The sequence below is a fragment of the Pelophylax lessonae genome (assembly GCF_965119305.1).
Source record: "Pelophylax lessonae genome assembly, chromosome: 5".
Taxonomy (NCBI): Eukaryota; Metazoa; Chordata; class Amphibia; order Anura; family Ranidae; genus Pelophylax; species Pelophylax lessonae.
In genome coordinates, this window is record NC_138772.1 from 197,187,771 (window position 1) to 197,209,042 (window position 21,272).

General features: G+C 40.9%; 1 protein-coding gene across 1 annotated transcript in view; it reads left to right on the forward strand.

Moving 5' to 3' along the window:
• The window catches only part of VPS41 (VPS41 subunit of HOPS complex), a 493,288-nt gene that overhangs the window by 395,686 nt on the left and 76,330 nt on the right, over window positions 1–21,272 (forward strand). The window contains exon 17 of the mRNA XM_082258639.1: window positions 14,387–14,479. Coding sequence (XP_082114765.1) covers window positions 14,387–14,479 — 93 coding nt within the window. The remainder of the gene's footprint in view (window positions 1–14,386; window positions 14,480–21,272) is intronic.

The following is a 21,272-nucleotide window of genomic DNA, read 5'->3' on the forward strand; positions in this document are numbered from 1 at the left end:
TTGATTACCTTTGAGCATATTAGAATTGAGGTTATAAACTCATATCTAACTCCCCTTGAAAGCCCGTTTTATTATGTCTTTTTATATATTGTAATCTGTATTTTAAATTTGTTTATTGTTATTAGTGCATATATATTTTTATATATAATGTTTTATTTTATTTTGCGGTATGGTCGGAGTTCCCTGTTTATTTGGTTTCTGCCGGGAGATGGCGACAGTGTTCCCCGTGGCTCATTGTGACCATCTCTACATACTGGCTTAATTAGCTCTTTTGGGGATTAATTTTCCTTTTTTTGTTCTTACTGATATTTGATCATTTCCTCACTAAGTTGATATGGACCATTAACGTTTGTCTTGATTGACACTGAATGTGATATGCGGTATATCTTTGGTTCCGTGCGCTGACACGCATGTGGACCGCATTTCATATCCGGATATCCTTGGTGAGGTGATATCTTATCTTACATTCGGCTTATTTCCGGTTCCGTGCAATGACACGCATGTGGACCGCATTTTAAAGTCCGGATATTCTTATTGTGTAATTCCCGTTCCGGTAGTTTACACTTAATGTGTTTTACTTCCGGGGTCGGGACCTGCCCATTTCCTTGCTCTCCCCTCCTTCTCAGCGTATAAATGATGGGCGCTCACCGCAGGCCACACCCCCTGACGACGTCAGTATCTGATGAAACGCGTAGGAGGAGCCTGCGGTGCGTCACGCTGTGTCCACGAGGGAGATGCGGCGGCCATTTTCACGGCAGGAAACAACCTTCAGGGACGCTCCGGTCCATGCAAACCATACATGCTTGAAATTTTACCACTAAACGTGAGTTGCCACTTGTGATGTTGTGTCTAATAAAGCTGATTATACAGTGTTACGCTATAGGAGCTGTCTCCTTCCTTTACATGTGATATTGTTTATTTGGGAGTGAAGCGGCCAGTGGATGTGTTGACACCGGACTAGCAAGTGGATGTTATACAGGCTAATTTTGATCTCTGTCATGGGGGTCAAAATATTGTGGTAAGAGGCCAATCTATACCTTGGTGGTGGTTCTCCCTACACATGGTGATTGGAGTTTTGGAGTGTCCTTAGGAGCACCCTGTCCTTTCCTGCCTGGAATTTTTCACAATTTACAGATTTGGACTGTCTGTTTATAAGGACTTTTTAGTTCTCCTATTTTACTCAGTGCAAGCGCTACACCTGTTTGTTTTTATAAGTCTCTAAGGGGTCAATTCACTAAGAGTTATAAGGGCCAAGAAAACGCAGTAAAAAAATGCTTGCGGTAAATCGGTTGTGAAAGTGCAATTTGCTAAGAATCTTGCGTTCAATACTGAATGCAGTATTTTTTCGATTTAGCGGTAATTACCGTGTTATTTATTGCAATAATTTACCGCATAGAGCTGGTTGTTAATGTACGGCAGGTCAGAAGAGGGTAGAGACAAAGAGTGCCCTCTCCTGAACCATACCAAGCCACATACCGTCAACATGGCGGGGGGGGGGGGTTGGGGCAGGGGGGCTCTGCCTCATCCCCACAACCCTGGCCAGTGATTGTGGGGGTTTTTGGGCAGGGGCCTTTGGGAATCTGGAAACCCCCTTTATCAAGGGGGCCACCAAATCCCAACCCCCCCCCCCCCATGTGAATGAGTATAGGATACATAGTATCCCTACCTATTTACCAAAAAAGTGTATAAAGACAGTACACAAGTTTTTTAACTCCTTTATATAAAAAAAAAAAAAAAACAGTGTACCCCTCAGATGAAAATCCATTGTCAATCTAGACACCTGCGCACCGCTTGAACACAAAAAAAAGCCCTACTTGCGAGGACAGCTGGCCGCCGAATGCCGAAAGCCCATTTTTAAAAAAAAAATTGTCTGCATGGTCTTTTTTTTACATTCTGCTGTCAGCGGGAAACCAGTTATCTTATGCGGTAAACGTTAGTGAATTGACCCCTGTGAATAGTGTCTTTACTATAATGCAGGAACGGTAAACATAGTTATATGATGTCCACATCTAAGGGCTGTGTGTGGGCATCCTCTAACTTTGTCTTTCTTCCCAGGGTGATCTAAACATTTGGTTTGCATGCTGAGCATTTATACTTTTCAGATTTGGGCTATAAGCTAATTAGGCTAATACAAGCAAGCAGAGAAAGGATCAACTAGTAAACCCAAAGTGTGTATGCCTAAAGCCTTCCTTGAAATTGGTGAGCTGAAAGCAATGAATTTCATTGGTGTTGAATTTTGAACAGAGAATGGAAAAATTTCCTGCTTTTGCCCATGCTCAGAGATCTGCTGATTTTGTTACAAATTGGCTTTTGAGATGCATTTTGCCATATGTGCACACTGACCTGCATGGAGGAATGAAGGCAGAGCACAAACTTATCTTAAACTGATCTTTACTGGGTTCAAAAACCTGTGTACACCAGCCTTAATGTGTAACCTGAAATCGGTTAAAGAAAACCTGCCATGAGAGGAACATGGAGGCTGTCATGCTGACACGCTTTCTCTCATTAAAGTGATTCTGTGCTTTGCTGCAGGAGTGAAAGCAAAGCCCTATGAAAGCTAGAGTCATAGCTGATATACAGTAGGTTTATGGATTCCAAGGAGTTGGGTTATTTCCTTTGCTTCTTGGTGCTGAATGGGGGAATTAATCACTTTGGGATCAGAGCGGGAGCCGCCCTTAACGGACTAGAGCTCTGAAGGAATGGCACGGGTGGCCGTTCCTTCAGAGCACATGCGCCGATGATGTCATCGGCTGCATGCACTGTAAATATCTCCTAAACGGTGCAAGTTTAGGAGATATTTATAGCACCTATAGGTAAGCCTTAATATAGGCTTACCTATAGGTAAAAGACTTTAAAGTGGGTTTACAACCACTTTAACCATTGGGCACCAAATTCCTACATATACTGTATATGGCATAGTATAAAACATCCTTTGATTGAGATTAAGGAATTTCTTACAGTGCCTTGGAAAAGTATTCATACCCCCTAAAATTGTCCATATTTTGTCATGTTACAACCAAAAACGTAAATTTATTTTTTTGGGATTTTATTTGATAGACAACACAAAGTGGCACTCAATTGTGACGTAGAAGGGAAATGAAAAATGTTTTTTTTTACGAATATCTGAAAAGTGTGGCGTGCTTTTATATTCAGCTCCCTAAGTCATTACTTTGTAGAACCACCTTTCACTGCAATTACAGCTGCAAATCTTTTCGGGTATGTCTCTACCAGCTTTGCACATCTAGAGAGTGGCATTTTTGCCTATTTGCCTATTCCTCTTTGCAATATAGCTCAATCTCTGTCAGATTTGATGGAGAGCATCTGTGAACAGCAATTTTCAAGTCTTGCCCCAGATTCTCAATTTGATTTAGGTCTGGATTTTGACTGGGCCATTCTAACACAAGAATATGCTTTGAACGAAACCATTCCATTGTAGCTTTGGCTGTATGTTTAGGGTCCTTGTCCTCCAGAAGGTGAAACTTCGTCCCTGTCTCAAGTCTTTTGCAGACTCGAACATGTTTTTCTTCTAAGATTGCCCTGTATTTGGCTCAATTTGGCTCCATCTATCTTCCCATCAACTCTGACCAGCTTCCTTTATCCCTGCTGAAGAAAAGCTTCCCCACTATATGATGCTGCCACCACCATGTTTCGCGGTGGGTATGGTGTGTTCAGGGTGATGTGCAGTTTTAGTTTTCCACCAAAAAGTGTTTTGCTTTTAGACCAAAAAGTTAAAATGTGGTCTCATCTGACCAGAGCACCTTCTTCTTCCTTCTTCTTCTTTTGCTGTGTCCCCCACATGGCTTCTCGCAAACTGCAAATAGGGCTGCTTTCTTCTTGCCACTCTTCCATAAAGGCCAGATTTTTGGAGCGCACCACTAATAGTTGTACTGTGGACAGATTCTCCCATCTGAGCTGTGGATCTCTGCAGCTCCATCAGAGTTACCATGGGGCGCTTGGCTGCTTTTCTGAATAATGCTCTCCTTGCTGGGCCTGTCAGTTTAGGTGGGCGGCCATGTATTTGTAGGTTTGCAGTTGTGCCATACTCTTTCCATTTTCGGACAGTGCTCTGTGAGCTTTTCAAAGCTTGGTATATTTTTTTTAAAACCTAACCCTGCTTTAAACTTTTCCACAAATGTATGCCTGACCTGTCTGGTGTGTTCCTTGGCCTTCACAATGCTGTTTGTTCACTAAGGTTCTCCAACAAACCTCTGAGAACAGCTGTATTTATACTGGGATTAAATTACACACAGGTGGACTCTGTTTACTAATTAGGTTACTTCTGAAGCCAATTGGCTCCACTAGATTTTAGGGGTATCAGAGTAAAGGAGGCTGAATACAAATGCATGCTACACTTTTCAGATATTTATATGTAAAACCTATTGAAAACCATTTATCATTTTCCTTCCAGTTCACAATTATGTGCCACTTTGTGTTGGTCTATCACATAAAATCCCAACACAATACATTTTCTTTTTTTGGTTGTAACATGACAAAATGTGGAAAATGTCAAAGGGTATGAATACTTTGGCATGTTTTCTGACTCCTGCAGTGCCTTGAAAAACACATTGTTACACAAAATACATTGTAAACCTTATTGCATTGCATAAACACAAAACGTTTCATATTGATGACCAAATAGTCAGTGATTGTACCCCCAAAAACATTGTACATAAGAAAATGTCAACATTAATTGCCTTATCGCCACCTAACACGATGTAGTCATATGGTATAAATAAAAAAGATACTTTCACTTGTTTCTGATTAATTTCTTGATGCAAAATTTCTATGTATGGTGGCCAATCAGTCTCACTTATTCAGGAACAAGAGGCAATCTAGGTTAATAGGAAGCTGGTGAGTATACATACAAATCACAATTATATATTCTTTAGCAAAAAATACCTAATAAAGCTTGCATTGATATTGAAAACAATGGCACGTGATTCATTTCCACACTACCAAAAATAAACTTGGTTAAATGTATAGTTTGAATTTTGAGTGAGAAAGATGAACAAACACCTGCCTCTAGGGCAGCCATACAGTCAGTGTTCAAAAGAATAATGTTATCTATGGGGCAGAGAAAAAAGAGCACCATAAACAAACACCTCCCAAAGTCTACCACTCCATCAATATCTAACACGGTCCCAGGAGCCAGAAGCACCCTCCAGGGGCGATGGCCAAGATAGCAATGTTCACTTTAATATGGGCGCCCCAATAAGGCTTTTCTAGGATAGTGGCAGCTTACTGTGTAATACTGTTGTTGGCCATTGCTGAAGAGTGGACTAAGCTTTATATAGTATTTCTGCCTCTTCTTGATCCACCCCTATATGGCTGTCCCCGAAAGTCTTTACCAAGATGGTGGTGTCCATACCACTACGGCCGTCTCCATAAGGCTTCTTCAAGATGACAGTGACTATTTGTGCATATTTGTGATGTCTGAAAGATTCAAGCATTGACAGGAGGATGATCCTAACTTGTATTTATGATTTCAATATTGAAAGTTACTGTATATTATGGGAATGCTTCTCTGTGTAGTTGCTCCCGTCTCCTGGGACAGCATTTGATATTGTTGGAGTGGTGATCTGTCGAAGGTGCTTGTTTATACCAAGCTTATTTTTGGTAGGTGCATGTGTTTCAACCTGGGTACATTTTGTTTAAGGTTTGGATGGAAATATGGGGAAAGACACCAAATATATGCTTCCTATAATATCCTATAATATAAAGAGTGCTTATATGTACATGAATACATATGTATATTTCCACAAATGCTTCAGTTTGGTTAGCTATACATTGTGTGCGTCTTGACCTCCCACCTCTCAGGGCCCCACACGGGGGACAGATGTTTTGAATCCCAGTGGTTGTAGTGCTGGAATTAATCACATGCCATTGTTTTAAATATCAAAGTAGGTTGTTCCTCCTGGCTCGATTCTCGAGGTCATCCTGTTTCTGCAAGAGGTAAGCCACATCCCGTGAGGCCTGCTCCACCGCACCTCTGACCGGGGGTATGTCATCCTCCACGCGGCCAAGGCAGTCTTCTGCCTCCGACACGCGGCCCCTAAGTTTCTGTAGTTTCTGCCGAAGGAGGGAGATATCTACCTTGACTTCCTCCAGTTTGGTAGTGAGAGAGGCTTTGCAGTCATTAATCGCCTCCCAGGATCTTACACTGGTCCGACTGTGGTGAGGTCAGGGTGGGAGAGGAAGACAGGGAGCCGCCATCTTTAGACTGCACACCGCTCTCCAGGCGCCGGAATCTATCGAGTTTTGAAGCCGCTTCCGATACTTTACGGGGGCGACATAACTGCAACGTATGCTGGAGTGGTCACACACAAAACAGGGTAAGTACAGCGCAGAATATCGGGCTCAGGATCGTTGTAACGCATAGGGACTGGGAGAGCTCCTCTCACCAGCGTCTGTTCACATGCAGCTCCAGGCCACGCCCCCAAATATCAAAGTAAGTTTTAATTAGTAATGTTTGCTAAAGGTTATACAGCTGCAATAAAAAAGTATGTGAACCCTTTGGAATGATATGGATTTCTGCACAAATTGGTCATAAAATGTGATCTGATCATCATCATCTAAGTCACAACAATAGACAATCGCAGTCTGCTTAAACTAATAACACACAAAGAATGAAATGTTGCCATGTTTTTATTGAACACACCATGTAAACATTCACAGTGCAGGTGGAAAAAGTATGTGAACCCCTAGACCAATGACATCTCCAAGAGCTAATTGGAGGGAGATGTCAGCCAACTGGAGTCCAGTCAATGAGATAAGATTGGAGGTGTTGGTTACAGCTGCCCTGCCCTATTAAAAACACACACCAGTTCTGGGTTTGCTTTTCACAAGAAGCATTGCCTGATGTGAATGATGCCTAACACAAAGAGCTCTTAGAAGACCTACGATTAAGAATTGTTGACTTGCATAAAGCTGGAAAGGGTTATAAAAGTATCTCCAAAAGCCTTGATGTTCATCAGTCCACGGTAAAACAAATTGTCTATAAATGGAGAAAGTTCAGCACTGCTGCTACTCTCCCTAGGAGTGGCCGTCCTGTAAAGATGACTGCAAGAGCACAGCACATACTGCTCAATGAGGTGAAGAAGAATCCTTGAATGTCAGCTAAAGACTTACAAAAGTCACTGGCAAATGCTAACATCCCTGTTAGCGAATCTATAATACGTAAAACACTAAACAAGAATGGATTTCATGGGAGGATACAACAGAGGAAGCCACTGCTGTCCAAACAATACATTGCTGCACGCTTACAATTTGCACAAGAGCACCTGGATGTTCCACAGCAGTACTGGCATCATATTCTGTGGACAGATGAAACCAAAGTTGAGTTGTTTGGAAGAAACACACAACACTATGTGTGGTGAAAAAGAGGCACAGCACACCAACTTCAAAACCTCATCCCAACTGTGAAGTATGGTGGTGGGGGGCATCATGGTTTGGGGCTGCTTTGCTGCGTCAGGGCCTGGACAGATTGCTGTCATCAAAGGAAAAATGCATTCCCAAGTTTATCAAGACATTTTGCAGGAGAACGTAAGGCCATCTGTCTACCAGCTTAAGCTCAACAGAAGATGGGTGTTGCAACAGGACAATGACCCAAAGAATAGAAGTAAATCAACAACAGAATGGCTTAAACAGAAGATAATACGCCTTCTGAAGTGGCCCAGTCAGAGTTCTGACCTCAACCCGATTGAGATGCTGTGGCATGTCCTCAAGAAAGCGATTCACACCAGACATCCCAAGAATATTGCTGAACTGAAACAGTTCTGTAAAGAGGAATGGTCAAGAATTACTCCTGACTGTTGTGCACGTCTGATCTGCAACTACAGGAAACTTTTAGTTGAAGTTATTGCTGCCAAAGGAGGTTCAACCAGTTATTAAATCCGAGGGTTCACATACTTTTTCCACCTGCACTGTGAATGTTTACATGGCGTGTTCAATAAAAACATGGCAACATTTCATTCTTTGTGTGTTATTAGTTTTCAGCAGACTGTGATTGTCTATTGTTGTGACTTAGATGATGATGATCAGATCACATTTTATGACCAATTTGTGCAGAAATCCATATCATTTCAAAGGGTTCACATACTTTTTCTTGCAGCTGTATAATTGTTGTTTATATGTATGATCACGTTATTAAAGCGGATGTAAAGCCTGCTTTGTTATTTTTACCCACAGGTAAGCCTAAAATAAGGCTTACCTGTAAGTAAAATTAATATCTCCTGAACCTACACGGTTTAGTAGATATGCACCCTGCATGCAGCCGACATGCACTCTGAAGGTTCGACATACCATGCCAGAACAAAAAGGTTCCATGCACATGCACAGGAGTGCTGTCATCTTGGTTCCGGCCACTCACAGCACCGGAGCCTGCAGTCCCAGAAGAAAGAACAGGAGAAGATGTCCGCCCTCTCCGTGGGGACCGGGTGCCGCTGAGAGGGTTTCGTTCTAAGGTGAGTATTTCATAATGTGCTAGTATGCAATGCATACTAGTACATTGTCTTTTTCTTGCAGGTTTTTTTTTTTTTTTCCCCACCGGTTTACAACTATTTTAGCCTAGATTGTTTCTTGTTCTCCTTAAAGTGTTACTAAACCCACAGCAGTGAAATTGGTCTGTATATGCAGTAAAGCATGCTTGTTATACTCACGGTGGAACCTAAGGTGCTAATCTTCTGCATTGTGTATAAAGACTGATCCTGTCTTCTCTAATCATCCCTTTCTTCCAATGACTCCAATATAAATCCTGATATTTACAGAGCCATGGGACAAGCTGCACATGCACAGTTTGGTGTGTATTGCTAGAGAGTTTTTTTCTTTTTTTGGGAGAGTGCATGTTGTCAGCACATGGGCTAATCAGCACTGTCTAGACAGAGATACTGCATCCTGATAGGACAATCGTTGAAGAATGAAAACTCCTCCTACAAGCTTTAACCAGATATTCATAGAAGTCACAAGACTATTCTAACTGCTGATGTACTTAGCAGTTTATATTTACTAAAATAATTGCATTCCCATGTTCTGTGTACTGTGGGAGAACAGATATAGTGAATTCAGGATCCTGGCTTTAGTAACACTTTAAAGAGGAAGTAAACCCTCCTCTGCAACTTTTACCTATAGGTAAGCCTATTATCAGGCTTACCTATAGGTATTGTAAATATCTCCTAAACATGTACAGTTTAGGGGATATTTACCTTACATGCAGCCAGTGACATCACTGGCGCATGCGCTCTGAAGGAACGTCCGCTGATGCCATTCCTTCAGAGCCCCGTGCCGTGACCGTCAGCTCCCGTGCGCATGAGTGACGTCACCGCGGCTCTGGCCAATCAGATGGCCGGATGCCACGATTCCGGAAGACGGGTGACTGAACATGTTGCCCGTCATACAGGTAAGCGGGCGGCACAGCAGGGGCTCGTTCTAAGGTAAGTATTTCATAATGAGCTAGTATGCGATGCATACTAGCTCATTATGTGTTTCTCTTTCAGGATGAAAAAAAAAATTTTAATGGGTTTACAACCTCTTTAAGAAGTGAAAGACAAAACGCATTGAGACCGATTGGCCACCATACATAGAAATATAAAAGAGAGGGAAGTGATTGGCGCTGCCAATGAAGAGTGTATGAAAGATGTGTAGAGTGAGATTCTAAGGGTTAGTGTTCAATAGCTAGTCAAATGTGTAGACTGAACTCACACTCAGTCTACACATTTGACTAGCTATTGGACACTAACCCTTAGAATCTCACTCTACACATCTTTCATACACTCTTCATTGGCAGCGCCAATCACTTCCCCCTCTTTTATACACATATATGATATAACCCTCTCCAGGGTTATATTTTTGAAGTGGGCTGCAGCCAAGCTTTGGTTTATTATCCTAAGCGCGGATTTTCCTTGCTTTACGATTTAGACCATACATAGAAAATTTGCTTCATGAAATTCATCAAAAATAAGTGAAAGTATCTTTTCTGTTTGTACCATATGGCTATGTTGGATGGCAATGAGGTAATTCATGTTGACCTGTTGTTTTTATAAGTGCAGTGTTTTTAGGCGCATAATGTCCGATCATTAGGTAATCAACTTTAAACTTTTTGTGTTAATACAATTAAGATGACTATATGTTTTGTAACAATTTGTGTGGCATATTTTTGGGACCTAAACAATCTCTCATTCAGACAATAGATATATTGTAGTATGTTTGGTATAATTGTGTGCACTACACTGAGCATGGACCAGTATATACAGTGCCAGTTATATGGTCACAGGCACAATTTTAGATTTTTTCAGGTATATACCAAAACATATTCAAGCTATAGTTATATAATGGATATGAGGTGAAATTGCACACCCTCCGGTATAATTTGAGGGTATGTACATCCAAGTTATAGGAAGTATTTAGGAATTACAGCTGTTAAGAATAGCCACCCCACCCCCTTTTCAAGAGACCAAAAGTAATTGGACAGTTGAATCAAAAGCTGTTTCATGGCCAGGTGCGGGCGACTCCTTCGATATTTCTTCATCGATTAAGTAGGTAATAAGTCTGGAGTTGATTCTAAGTGTGGTATTTGCATTTGGAATCTATTGCTGTGAACCTAAAGCATGTGTTCAAAGGAGCTGTCCATGCAAATGAAATGGGCCATTGTAAGGCTTCAAAAACAAAACAAATCCATCGGAAAGCAGCAACATTAGGAGTGGCCAAATCAACAGTTTGGTACATTCTGAGGAAAGAAGAACACACTGATGTGCTCCGCAACCTAAAAATGCCTGGGCGTCAGTGGAAGACAACAGTGGTGGATGATCACAGGTTCCTCTCTATGGTAAAGAAAAACCTATTGACAACATCCAGACAAGTGAAGGACACTCTCCAGGAGGAGTCTACAATCGAGAAGACTTCACAAGAGCAAACACAGAGGGTTCACCACAAGGTGCAAACCATTCATAAGCCTGAAGAATAGAAAAGCCAGATTAGACTTTGCCAAAAAAACATCTAAAAAAGCCAGACCAGTTTTGGAAAAGCATTCTTTGAATAGATGAAACTATGATTAATTTGTACCAGAATGAAGAAAACAGTGTGGAGAAGGCTTGGAACAACTCATGATCCAAAGCACACAACGTTATCTGTAAAACCTGGTGGAGGCAATGTGATGGCATGGGCATGCATGGCTTCCAGTGGCACTGGGTTATTGGTGTTTATTGATGATGTGACAGAAGCAACCGGATGAATTCTGCAGTGTTTAGAGATATACTGTCAGCCCAGATTCAGCCAAATGCAGCAAAGCTGATTGGATGATGCTTAACAGTACAGATAAACAATAATCCAAAACACACTGCAAAAGCAACCCAGGAGCTTTTGAAGGAAAAGAAGTGGAATATCTTGCAATGACCAAGTCAATCACCTGATCTCGAACCAATTGAGCATGCATTTCACTTGCTGAAGGCAAAAGTAAGGCAGAAAGACCCACAAAGAACTGAAGACAGCTGCAGTTAGAGCCTGGCAAAGCATCAGAAAGGAGGAAACCCGGTCTTTGATAATGTCCATGAGTTTCAGACTTCAGGCGGTCATTGCCAGTAAAGGATTCTCAACAAAATATTAAAAATTAACATTTTATTTATGATTATATTAATTTGTCAATATACATTTGAGACCCTGAAACTGGGGGGACGGTGTATAAAAATGGTTGCAGTTCCTAAAATTTGTACTTAACATTTATGTTCAACCCCTTAATTAAAGCTGAAAGTCTGCACTTCAAATTCATTTGGATTGTTTTGTTTTATTTTATTCTGGTGGCATACAGAGCCTAAAGTATGACAATTGTGCCTGTGCCCAAATATATATGGACCTAACTTTTTGTTAAAAATGTTTTAAATGTAGCATTTGCATCACAGATTTTAGTAGACTTCATTATAAACCTCCTAAACTGATAAGTCACCTTTACATAATTTAACCCTTAACCACAATCAATATAAAAAACGTTTCGATCTGCAACAAATTACTTTAAAAACATAAATGGGATCCTTGGTTTGAATTCACAAACACTAGTGTATAAAAAAAGATACAAAATAGTCTGTGGTTTCTCAATTTGTTTACTTTTCTAAGGAGCTCTTGACATCTTTAATTTGGTCCTGTAACTTCGTCACCTAGCCCTCATTCATACCAGTGCGATATGTCATGCAATTTAACAGTTCCCAATCGCATGACAAGTCGTACCCAAATGCCGGAAATGAAACCGTTCATATCACTGCGACTCATGTCATGACGATTATGAAAAAGGTTCCTGCAATTCTTTATAACAATTTAATTGCGACTTGCTTAGACTTCTGTTAATTAAAGTCGCAAGCCGCAATGAAATCAGCAGTGCTGAATGTAGTGCAATTTCAAAGCCGCATCGCTATGAACGGAGACTTACAGTAATATAAAGCTTTTGGTTCTACTTTTAGAATTCCAAAGATATCATAGTGCATTCCCTTATAACTTGCTGAATAGCATGTGTATTAGTATCTGTGTACTAATAATTGTTGTTAACTGATTTTTTTGGGGTTATTGTTTGGCATTTTGTATTAAAAGGTACATCATGTAGGGATGAGAGAGAAAAGAGCACAGGGCACTTCTGTGTCCATGCGACTAAAGCGTGGTTTCTCAACCGGGGTTCCTACACAAATCACCATTGTGGCAGAAGTATATCCACCCAATGGTGGTTTCAATGCGCACTGAGAGTGAGTACTGCCAGTGCACATTGATACCCGATGTCTCACCTGTCGTTTCTGTTACACCTTGAACCTCACAGCAGAGGGCAGTGCCAGGAATAGAGGAGTAGGTGCAGCAAGCAGGAGCATGATGACTGTGTGTGAAATATTTTGTCTGCCTTAGTGTCTCTTATTGACAACAGGGGAATTTGTTCCAGGAAGGTGAGATTATTAATTGCAGTATAGCTCTGCAGAGTGGTGCAGAGAAGCATACGTTATTCTACTGTGCTGTTCCTCAGTGGCCCCCTTCATCTGTCCATCCCAAGTGCTTGTATGTAACATCACCTGGGATGGATGAGAGAAGGGCTGGCAGGGATCAACGTACCAGAAAAGCCATGTTACAGCAGCTTCTCTCCGATGCTCTGCATGTTAAGGACACTAAAGCAACTCACTGTACTCTGTCCTGTTGACCCCTCCCCCCCATTGTTATATGCCCTATTGACACCCCACTGCAATCTCACCCCCCCCCCCCCAGCGTGCCCGGCCCTGGGGACACCCACTGTGTTGTAGGTCTGAACATTTTTTTGGGGACTCCCCGAAATCTCCAACTTTTTGGTAAAGAAGTTGAGACATTCTGGACAAAGGACTGTCATATGGAAGGTGAAAGAAGGACATTGCCTTCCCCTAAGTCCAGGCTAGATTTTGTGATTTTTATATTCTGCCTTCTTTGGCTCTACTTTTCCCCCTTTACCAACATGCTAATGAAATGCTAATAAAAGAAAAAAAAAATCCTATGAAGTCTCCTGGTATGTATGACATAATTTTGGCTTACATTTGAAACAAGTAAATATACTATACCTTCCTATCTATTTAATAATGCTAGCAGCATAAGAATCAAACAGAGTTAAGGTTGATTGAGAGCGTTTACTTCCGCTTTAATGTATTTTAATAATTGATTCTCCTGAGGACAGAAGATGAGGACTCCCTAGATGTGTTGGGTTCCTTTAATAAAAAATATCCTTGACCTATATAGAACCTTCTCCTGTTCTGATGCTGCTGGTTGATAAGTTGTAAAATTTAAGGCAGATTATTCTAGCCTATACCTAGGTTGCATTGATATCATATTTTTAAACTTCTTTTTCTTTCAATGGCACCTTCTCTTACTTAGCTCTACAGTAAAGATAATTGGACTGCAGCGTTCTATGATAATAGTGTGTCCTATTTAGTATGCTGTGACTTTTTTCCTTTAGCTTTAATAAAGCCCCTTAGGCTTATGTCATAGTGTGATTCTGGATCATCTTTCTAGCACTGAAATTCAACTTACATTGTTCTATGGAGTTTCTGCCTGAGCTAATGCTATCTCATTGGTTAGTGACTTCTACAGAATTTAAGTTAGTCACAGAATGACTTCCAATAAGGACAATAGAATTTTAATCTCAGTGGTTCCCTCGCTGGTAGTGTGACAAGTTCACTAGCGGCTGTGTAAGAAACTGAATATAGCTAGCAAAAGTTATATTAACTGTTTATAACTGAAAATAAATGTATAGAAAATCACGGGTAAGCTAAATTTTGACATATATTATTGATTGTTGAAGATTTTAGGACTATTACAGGATGTATACCAGTATTTCGTTGGCTTATTGCTGTTATGAGTCTATGAAAAGTTTACATTTTAATTTTTTCTTATGCATTTGTCACAGGCAATCAGCAAGTATTTGCCAAGAGGTGATTTACGACTAAGACCTGCGATTTATGAAATGATCCTGGATGAATTTTTGATAACTGATTATGAGGTACATCAATCATTTTTTAATCACTTGTTTATTGTGGACAAACATGGCCCTTCCGATGGGTGTACAGATAGGGAATACCCTGTGAGTGAAGCCTTAAACTGAAAGCAAATGAATTACAAAGGTTCTGTGGCTAATTTAAAATTGTAATTAGAATCTCTTACTGTCTTACCTGCATTTAAAGTGGTTGTAAACCTGAAAAAAACAAATCAATCAATTCTTAAAATGGAATAATTACCTATACTAAGCATTTGGTCTTAGTTTGGTATCTTGAAGCAATCCTCTTCTCCAGAAATCCTCCCTACTCTTCTCAACTGAATAAACCTGACACAAGCAAAAAACTTGTGACACCACTCCCCTTCTCCTGTAAATGACAGCCTGTGCTGAAGACTAGACCAGCATGAGTCTCTGTGTAATATACTGCAAAATGGGGGAGAGGGTGTTCTCTCCCTGCTGTTCTCTGCCTTCACAAGATCAAGCTCCTGACATGTTTTAGTATGCAGTGGTCAGATCTAATGACTTTTTACAACAGGTAATGTTTTTACACTCTTCACTAATTTTACACTGCTGAGTACTGAGGCTATTTAAACTTCAGTTTTCTATATAGCTTCTATACTGTACCGGTGTTCCATGCTGGCCCAATGCCTTTTGGTTCTTTAGCCACTTACCATCTAGGCCAGTTTTAACATTTCTCGCATACAGTATATGTAAAATTTTGCATTTTTTTTTGGTAAAATTACTCAGAACTCCAAACATTATATATATATTATTTATGTATTTATTTTCTAAAAGTAGAGGCCCTGGTGAATAAAATGATGGTTGCTGCAATTTTTTATGTAGCACAGTTTTTGCAAACCCTTTTTTAAAAATGCAAATTTTCAGAAAAAAATACACTTACATGAAATCTAGTGCACACAAACAATATAATATCTTATTTTTATTTTTGGTTGCATGGAGTAAATACTGTAGATACCAAATGTCAAGATTCAAAGTTTCACATACCCATAAAATGACAACTGGGGTACCTAAAAAATCTCCATAGGCAACATTTTAAAAGCCTTTACAGGTTACCCGTTTAGAGTTAAACCTAAGCTCTGGCACTAGAGGTATTGACCTCACTCTGAGGTTCGCGGTGATACCTCACGTGTGGAGCAATCACCATTTACTTATGCGTGCGGAACCTATATGCACTTGGGGGGCTTTAAAATGTTTACATTTTATTTTATTTAAATGTATTTCTTTTCACACTGCAGCCGTGATCCAGGTATGACAACTTGTTCCCGAGGATGTACAGGTACATCCTAAGGACAGGAAGTGGTTAAACCAGTAATCCAGGTGCATTTCAGGAGTTTTTCCTGATAAGTGACCCAGAGAGCAGTGATGTCAAAGACAGCCAGACAGCGTGTACTTTCATAAGGAAGTTTGCAAAGGCAGCCTTTATTTCTCCTTGTAATGTCTTCACGTAAGCGGTGGCAAAAATGCCTACGATGCCTTGGGACATGTTAAGAAGCCACCTCATTAACAGCAAGATACCCATGTATAGAAACAATGAAGACTGGAGACATTAAAAGGTTTTGATTAAATAGTCAGTTGTGCATGGGGTTTCTTAGGGTTCATGTACAATGCATAATACAAAGTAAATAAGGACAGAGCTTTGAAAAAAGCATTCTATGCTTGTAGTGACATTTTACAGTCTCTATTCTGTATATTGGTTTTATTAGATGTCCTTATATAACACTAGTTATGTGAACCACTAGATGCCGACCGCCTACTTCTGTGATGATTTATTTTCCTTACTCTGGATACTAGAATAAAAGTCCAGAGATCTATTTATGTTTAGTTTATGATCTAAAGCTTACACATTCTGCTTTTCATTGTGAAATAATAAAGTTTTCCTTTTATGTTTTACTTCGTTATATATAGTGTATATGTGTTTTTCTTGGTTACTCAGTAGGAGGCTTAGTTATTATACCGAGAGTTCTTTCCAGGTGGATTAAAAGCCAGTGGGGTTTACGGTCAACTAGCTGTGGATCCTTCGGCAATTGAGAGCACAACTATGATTATGTTTTGATTGCTTAACCTACAATGCGCAGAGGTTTTAGATTTCTATCCAGACAGGAAATTCTGTGGCGCAGAATTTTCACATCAATGGGATTTCAACTCCCTGTTATTTCTGAATTGTAGTTTTGATCTTGGTATTCTTACCATAGAGATGTTAAAGTTTGCTTTAAAATAAAAAAAAATAATAATAATTTACTAGTATATATGAATAGTTGTGATAACAGAAATAATAGCCTTTTTGTCAGAGTACAATGTAATCTTGTTCTTTATTTTACTCATGAGTAGAGATGGGCCGTACACCATTCAGTTTGGTTCACACCAGAACTCTCAAACATCTAAAAATTTTGGACCCGAACCGTGAACCCTATAAAAGTCTATGTGATCCGAATTTGAAAAATCAAAAGTCCCTATTTTTAAGGCGTATATGCAAGTTATTGAACATAAAAGGGTATAGGGGCCAGGGTACTTCCCTGGGGGACATGTATCAATGCAAAATGTTTTTAAAGGAGCAGTGATTTTAATGATACTTAAAGTGAAACAATAAAAATGAAAAATGTCTTTAAATATAGTGCCTGGGGAGTCTCCTTAGTCTGCATGTAAAGTGGTGCATCTGTACTGTGTATAGAACCTGCTGCAGAAAAACTGACATTTATAAAGAAAAAAAATGACGTGTAAATAGATTTTCCATGCAAGCTTTCTTTATTTTGTAAACAACAGCTTTGGGGAGCCAGTCGTTATGATGAGTACACATTTTAGTGCACTCGGAATAAGATTTTTGGGATAAATTCTAGTTTCTCTTTGGCAGATTTGGATGGAAAAAACAAAGTTTTGCACCACAGCGAGCAAGCCTTATGTGAAGAAGCCAAATTATAGTACACTCAGGCTAGGTTTAACAATTTTCTTCTAAATAAAGTCTGTTTTTTCTTTCGCAGACTTTGGTTAGAAGTAACAGGTGTGGAAAAATTGGTCTTTGGGTATTGGTGATGCCTTCACACCATAACCCTATAGAGGTACTCTTGATGAAAGCAAGAATTGGCTTTGCTGTAATAAGTTGAAATAATATGCCCCAAGCAAACTGGTGTGAAAAAAATTGGTCTTTGGGTATTGGTGCCTTCAGACCGTACTCCTATAGAGGCACCCTTGATGAAAGCAAGAATTGGCCTTGCTGTAAAAAAATAAAATGATCAGCCCCAGTCAAACAGGTGCAGAACAATTGGTCTTTGGGTGTTGGTGGTGCCTTCACACCCGGTAACCCTATAGAGGTGCTCTTGGTGAAAGCAAGAATTGGTCTTGCTGTAAAAAATTTAAATCATATGCACCTTTTAAACAGATGCAGAAAAATTGGTCCTTAGGTGGTAATTTTGCCCATGAAACCTATACCAAAAAATATTTTTCAAGATAAAATTAACATTCACAAAGCTAGGCAGCCTCGACAGTCCTGCAGAGATTTGAGATGCCAAAAACAATCAGCGACATCGGCATCAGGGGCTTGATAGCTACTGCTAATCCAGGATTGATTCATTTTGACGAATGTCAGCGGGTCAATGGAAACCAAAGAGAAACAAATCACCGCTCTGAAAGCAGCCAGCTGAGCCGGATGGATCCCGAGCAACTGTGGCAGTCCTGCAGGAATGGGTGCTCACCAAGGTCCGTAACCTGAGAAGTCCATGTAAGTAGAAAAGAAAGTGGCACTTCCAGACCCAGGAACTTGGAAACTTGAGTTGTATTCTTCAAATCAAAGGTACAACATCAGACAGGAACACAAGACAAACTGGACATCAGACGCGTTTCACACCTTGTGCTTATTCTACTTAGCGGGTCAATGGAGCCTGTGGACATATGCATTCTTTTATCTGTCACAAAGCCTCTGGCAGCGCTGAATGCAGGGCAGCCTGTCACAAAGCCTCTGGCAGCGCTGAATGCAGGGCAGCCCAGCAGCTCAAATGCATACTGGGCAAGTTCTTGCCAGTGGTCTATTCTCCTGACCCAGTAACCCAGTGGATTGTCTCCTGGTAAGCTGTCCAGGTATGTTTCTACCCCTAGATAATCTTTCACCATATGATGCATATGCTGCCGATGGGATGTTGAAGCTGACAGCCCTGGGTGCCGAGGACTAAAAACATTTTGAAATGCATCACTTAGACGGCCCCCTTCTCCACCACTTCTCTTTTGACCAATGAAGCCTCAAAACTACCTTTTTCACGAGACTGTAATCTACCAGAGTCTGGAAGGGTGTTATATAAACTCCTCTTTAAGGTGTCCTCAAAATATTTTATCCTGTACTCCCTTGGCGAGGGCAGGATGAGTTCCGAAACATTCCTCTTATAACGGTGGTCAAGGAGGGTAGCCAACCAATAATGATCCTTCTCCTTGATGACATCAATTCTCAGGTCCTTTCACAGGCTTTGAAGAAAAAGGGAGCTCATCCACCTCAAGTTTGCTTAGGCAAGAGAAGCAGAGTCCTCAGAGTCACTGAGGATTACAGTATCTGGAACTGCCTCCTTCTAGCCACGTTCAACTCCCAAGGTTTCTGGGGATTGAGAACCATCTCCTAATGTTTTATGAATGTCTTCCTCTGCTTCAATGCTTACAAAACTGCCAAAATCTTCCTCCTCCTCTCTCTCCTCTTGTGTGTTCTGCTGTGCTGCAAGAATGGTGTCTGCATAACGTGGCCCTTGAGAGGGACGGAAGCCCTCCTCCTTCCTCCCACTGCTCTGCCTCGAGTTCCCTGTCTATAATGCCACTCAGAGTATGCTCTAGCAAGAATACAAGAGGGATTGTGTCACTGATGGATGCATTGTAACCGATCACTATCCTTGTCACTTCCTCCTATGGTGACAGCACAGTCAATGTATTCTTAATCAGCATCCATTGGCGTGGGGGGAAAAAAATCTGTCCTTGTAGCCATACTCATCAGGGGAATTGGTTAATGGCCGTCTGCTGCATGTGCAGCCACTGCAGCATTGCTAAAGTTGAGTTCCACTAGTGGGCATGTCACAAATCAGGTAGTTAACGGGCAGGTGGGATTTTTTGCTGAATTTCAGCCAACCGAACACTGGCTGTGTATGACCGCCTGAAATGGCTACAGACTCTTCTGGCCTGCCTTAGATGATCTTGCAACCCTGGGTACCTGTTTAAGAAACACTGCACCACCAAATTGAGGACATGTGCCAGGCATGGTACAGGTGTCAGCTTTCCCTGTTGAAGGTTAGACAGAAGGTTAGTCCCAATATCACACATCACCATTCCTTGCTCAAGCTGCCCTGGCATGCACCACCTTTGGTCCTGCCCCTGCAGAGCTGAAAGAATCTCTGCTCCGGTGTGGCTCCTGTCCCCTAGGCAGACCAGCTGAAGCACTGCATGACACCTTTTAGCCTGCATTATTAAATAGACCCTTGAGCGCTTAGGGGGTACTGGTGGTTCTTAGGACAATTCAGCAGAGGAGTGCATGGAGGATGGGATGAAGCTGACATCATCTCCACCAGCGGTATTGAGATGTGGTGGCAAAACAAGCTGCAGCATTCAGCCTTGTCCTGCATCTTCCTTAGTTTCAAGCAGAGTTATCCAGTGTGCTGTGAACTAAAGCTCTGACCATACTTGCTGGACCAAGTGTCAGCAGTAATGAGGACCTTGCGGATCACTGCCTTGCCCAACTATGCCAAAACATTGACTTCCACGTGAGGGTACAGAGCTGGAATGGCCTTAAGTGCGAAGAAGTAGCGACTGGGAACCTGCCATTGTGGTCAGAGATCTGCAATCTCTGACCATCTCCTGTAGCATGTCTGCAGTCTCTAACCATCTCCTTTAGTATGTCCACAGCCTCTCATTATCTCCTGTTTTCATGCAGACTTTGACCATCTCTGGTTTCATATCTATATCACTGATAGTCTCTTGTAGTATTGCATATGTCAAATATTATAAGCAGACTCTTGGTGATATCAGGGGCTGCAGTTGAGTTCCCCTAAATTTAACATGTCGACCACGACTGTTTTATTGCGTTGTCCACTTACCACTAGATCTAATTGTGTTGTTTTGTTTTGGTACTTTCAAATCAAAAATGCAATATTTTCATGACCCTTGCATTTTTATTCTGAAATCATGCATCTTAAAAAAATGTCCAAAACATTAAAGCGATATTAAAGGCAAGTTTTTTTTTTTTTTTTTTTTTTTTTTAATAAAATAAAGAGGTTATACTTACTGTACCTGCATAACAAGTAGCAGGACTTTTTTTTTTACCTAAGTCAAACAATTCATTAAGGTATAAAACAATTAAGCTGGCCATAGACTGTTCAAATTTTTGCTGGTTTAGCAGGAACCAGGCAAAATTTTAACCAAGTATGGGAAGGCTGAATGTACGCACGTTGATCAACGGTACTAGTCTACTAGCTAGTGGCTGTTATAGCAGCTAGAAGTAATCACTGTGTTCTCCCGGCCAGGACAGCTTCCCCCGCTACCCCCCCCTCCCCCCATGGGGAGAACACAATGGATGACATCACACTGTGTTGATGGGGGAATCAAGCTATTTTCTTTCCTGAACCCCTTGGTTCTCAAATCTCTCCATCTATGGCCGGCCTTTGACTTTAGAACCATTTAAAAGTGGAATTCCAGGCTAAAGCTAACTAATCTTACAGCTCACACTCCCTTCTAACACCAATACTTACTACTCTGTGGAAGAAAGTCATGTAATCTCCTCGGTGCCAGCCAGTGCCAGCCTCAGAGGAGAAGAGAAAGTGAT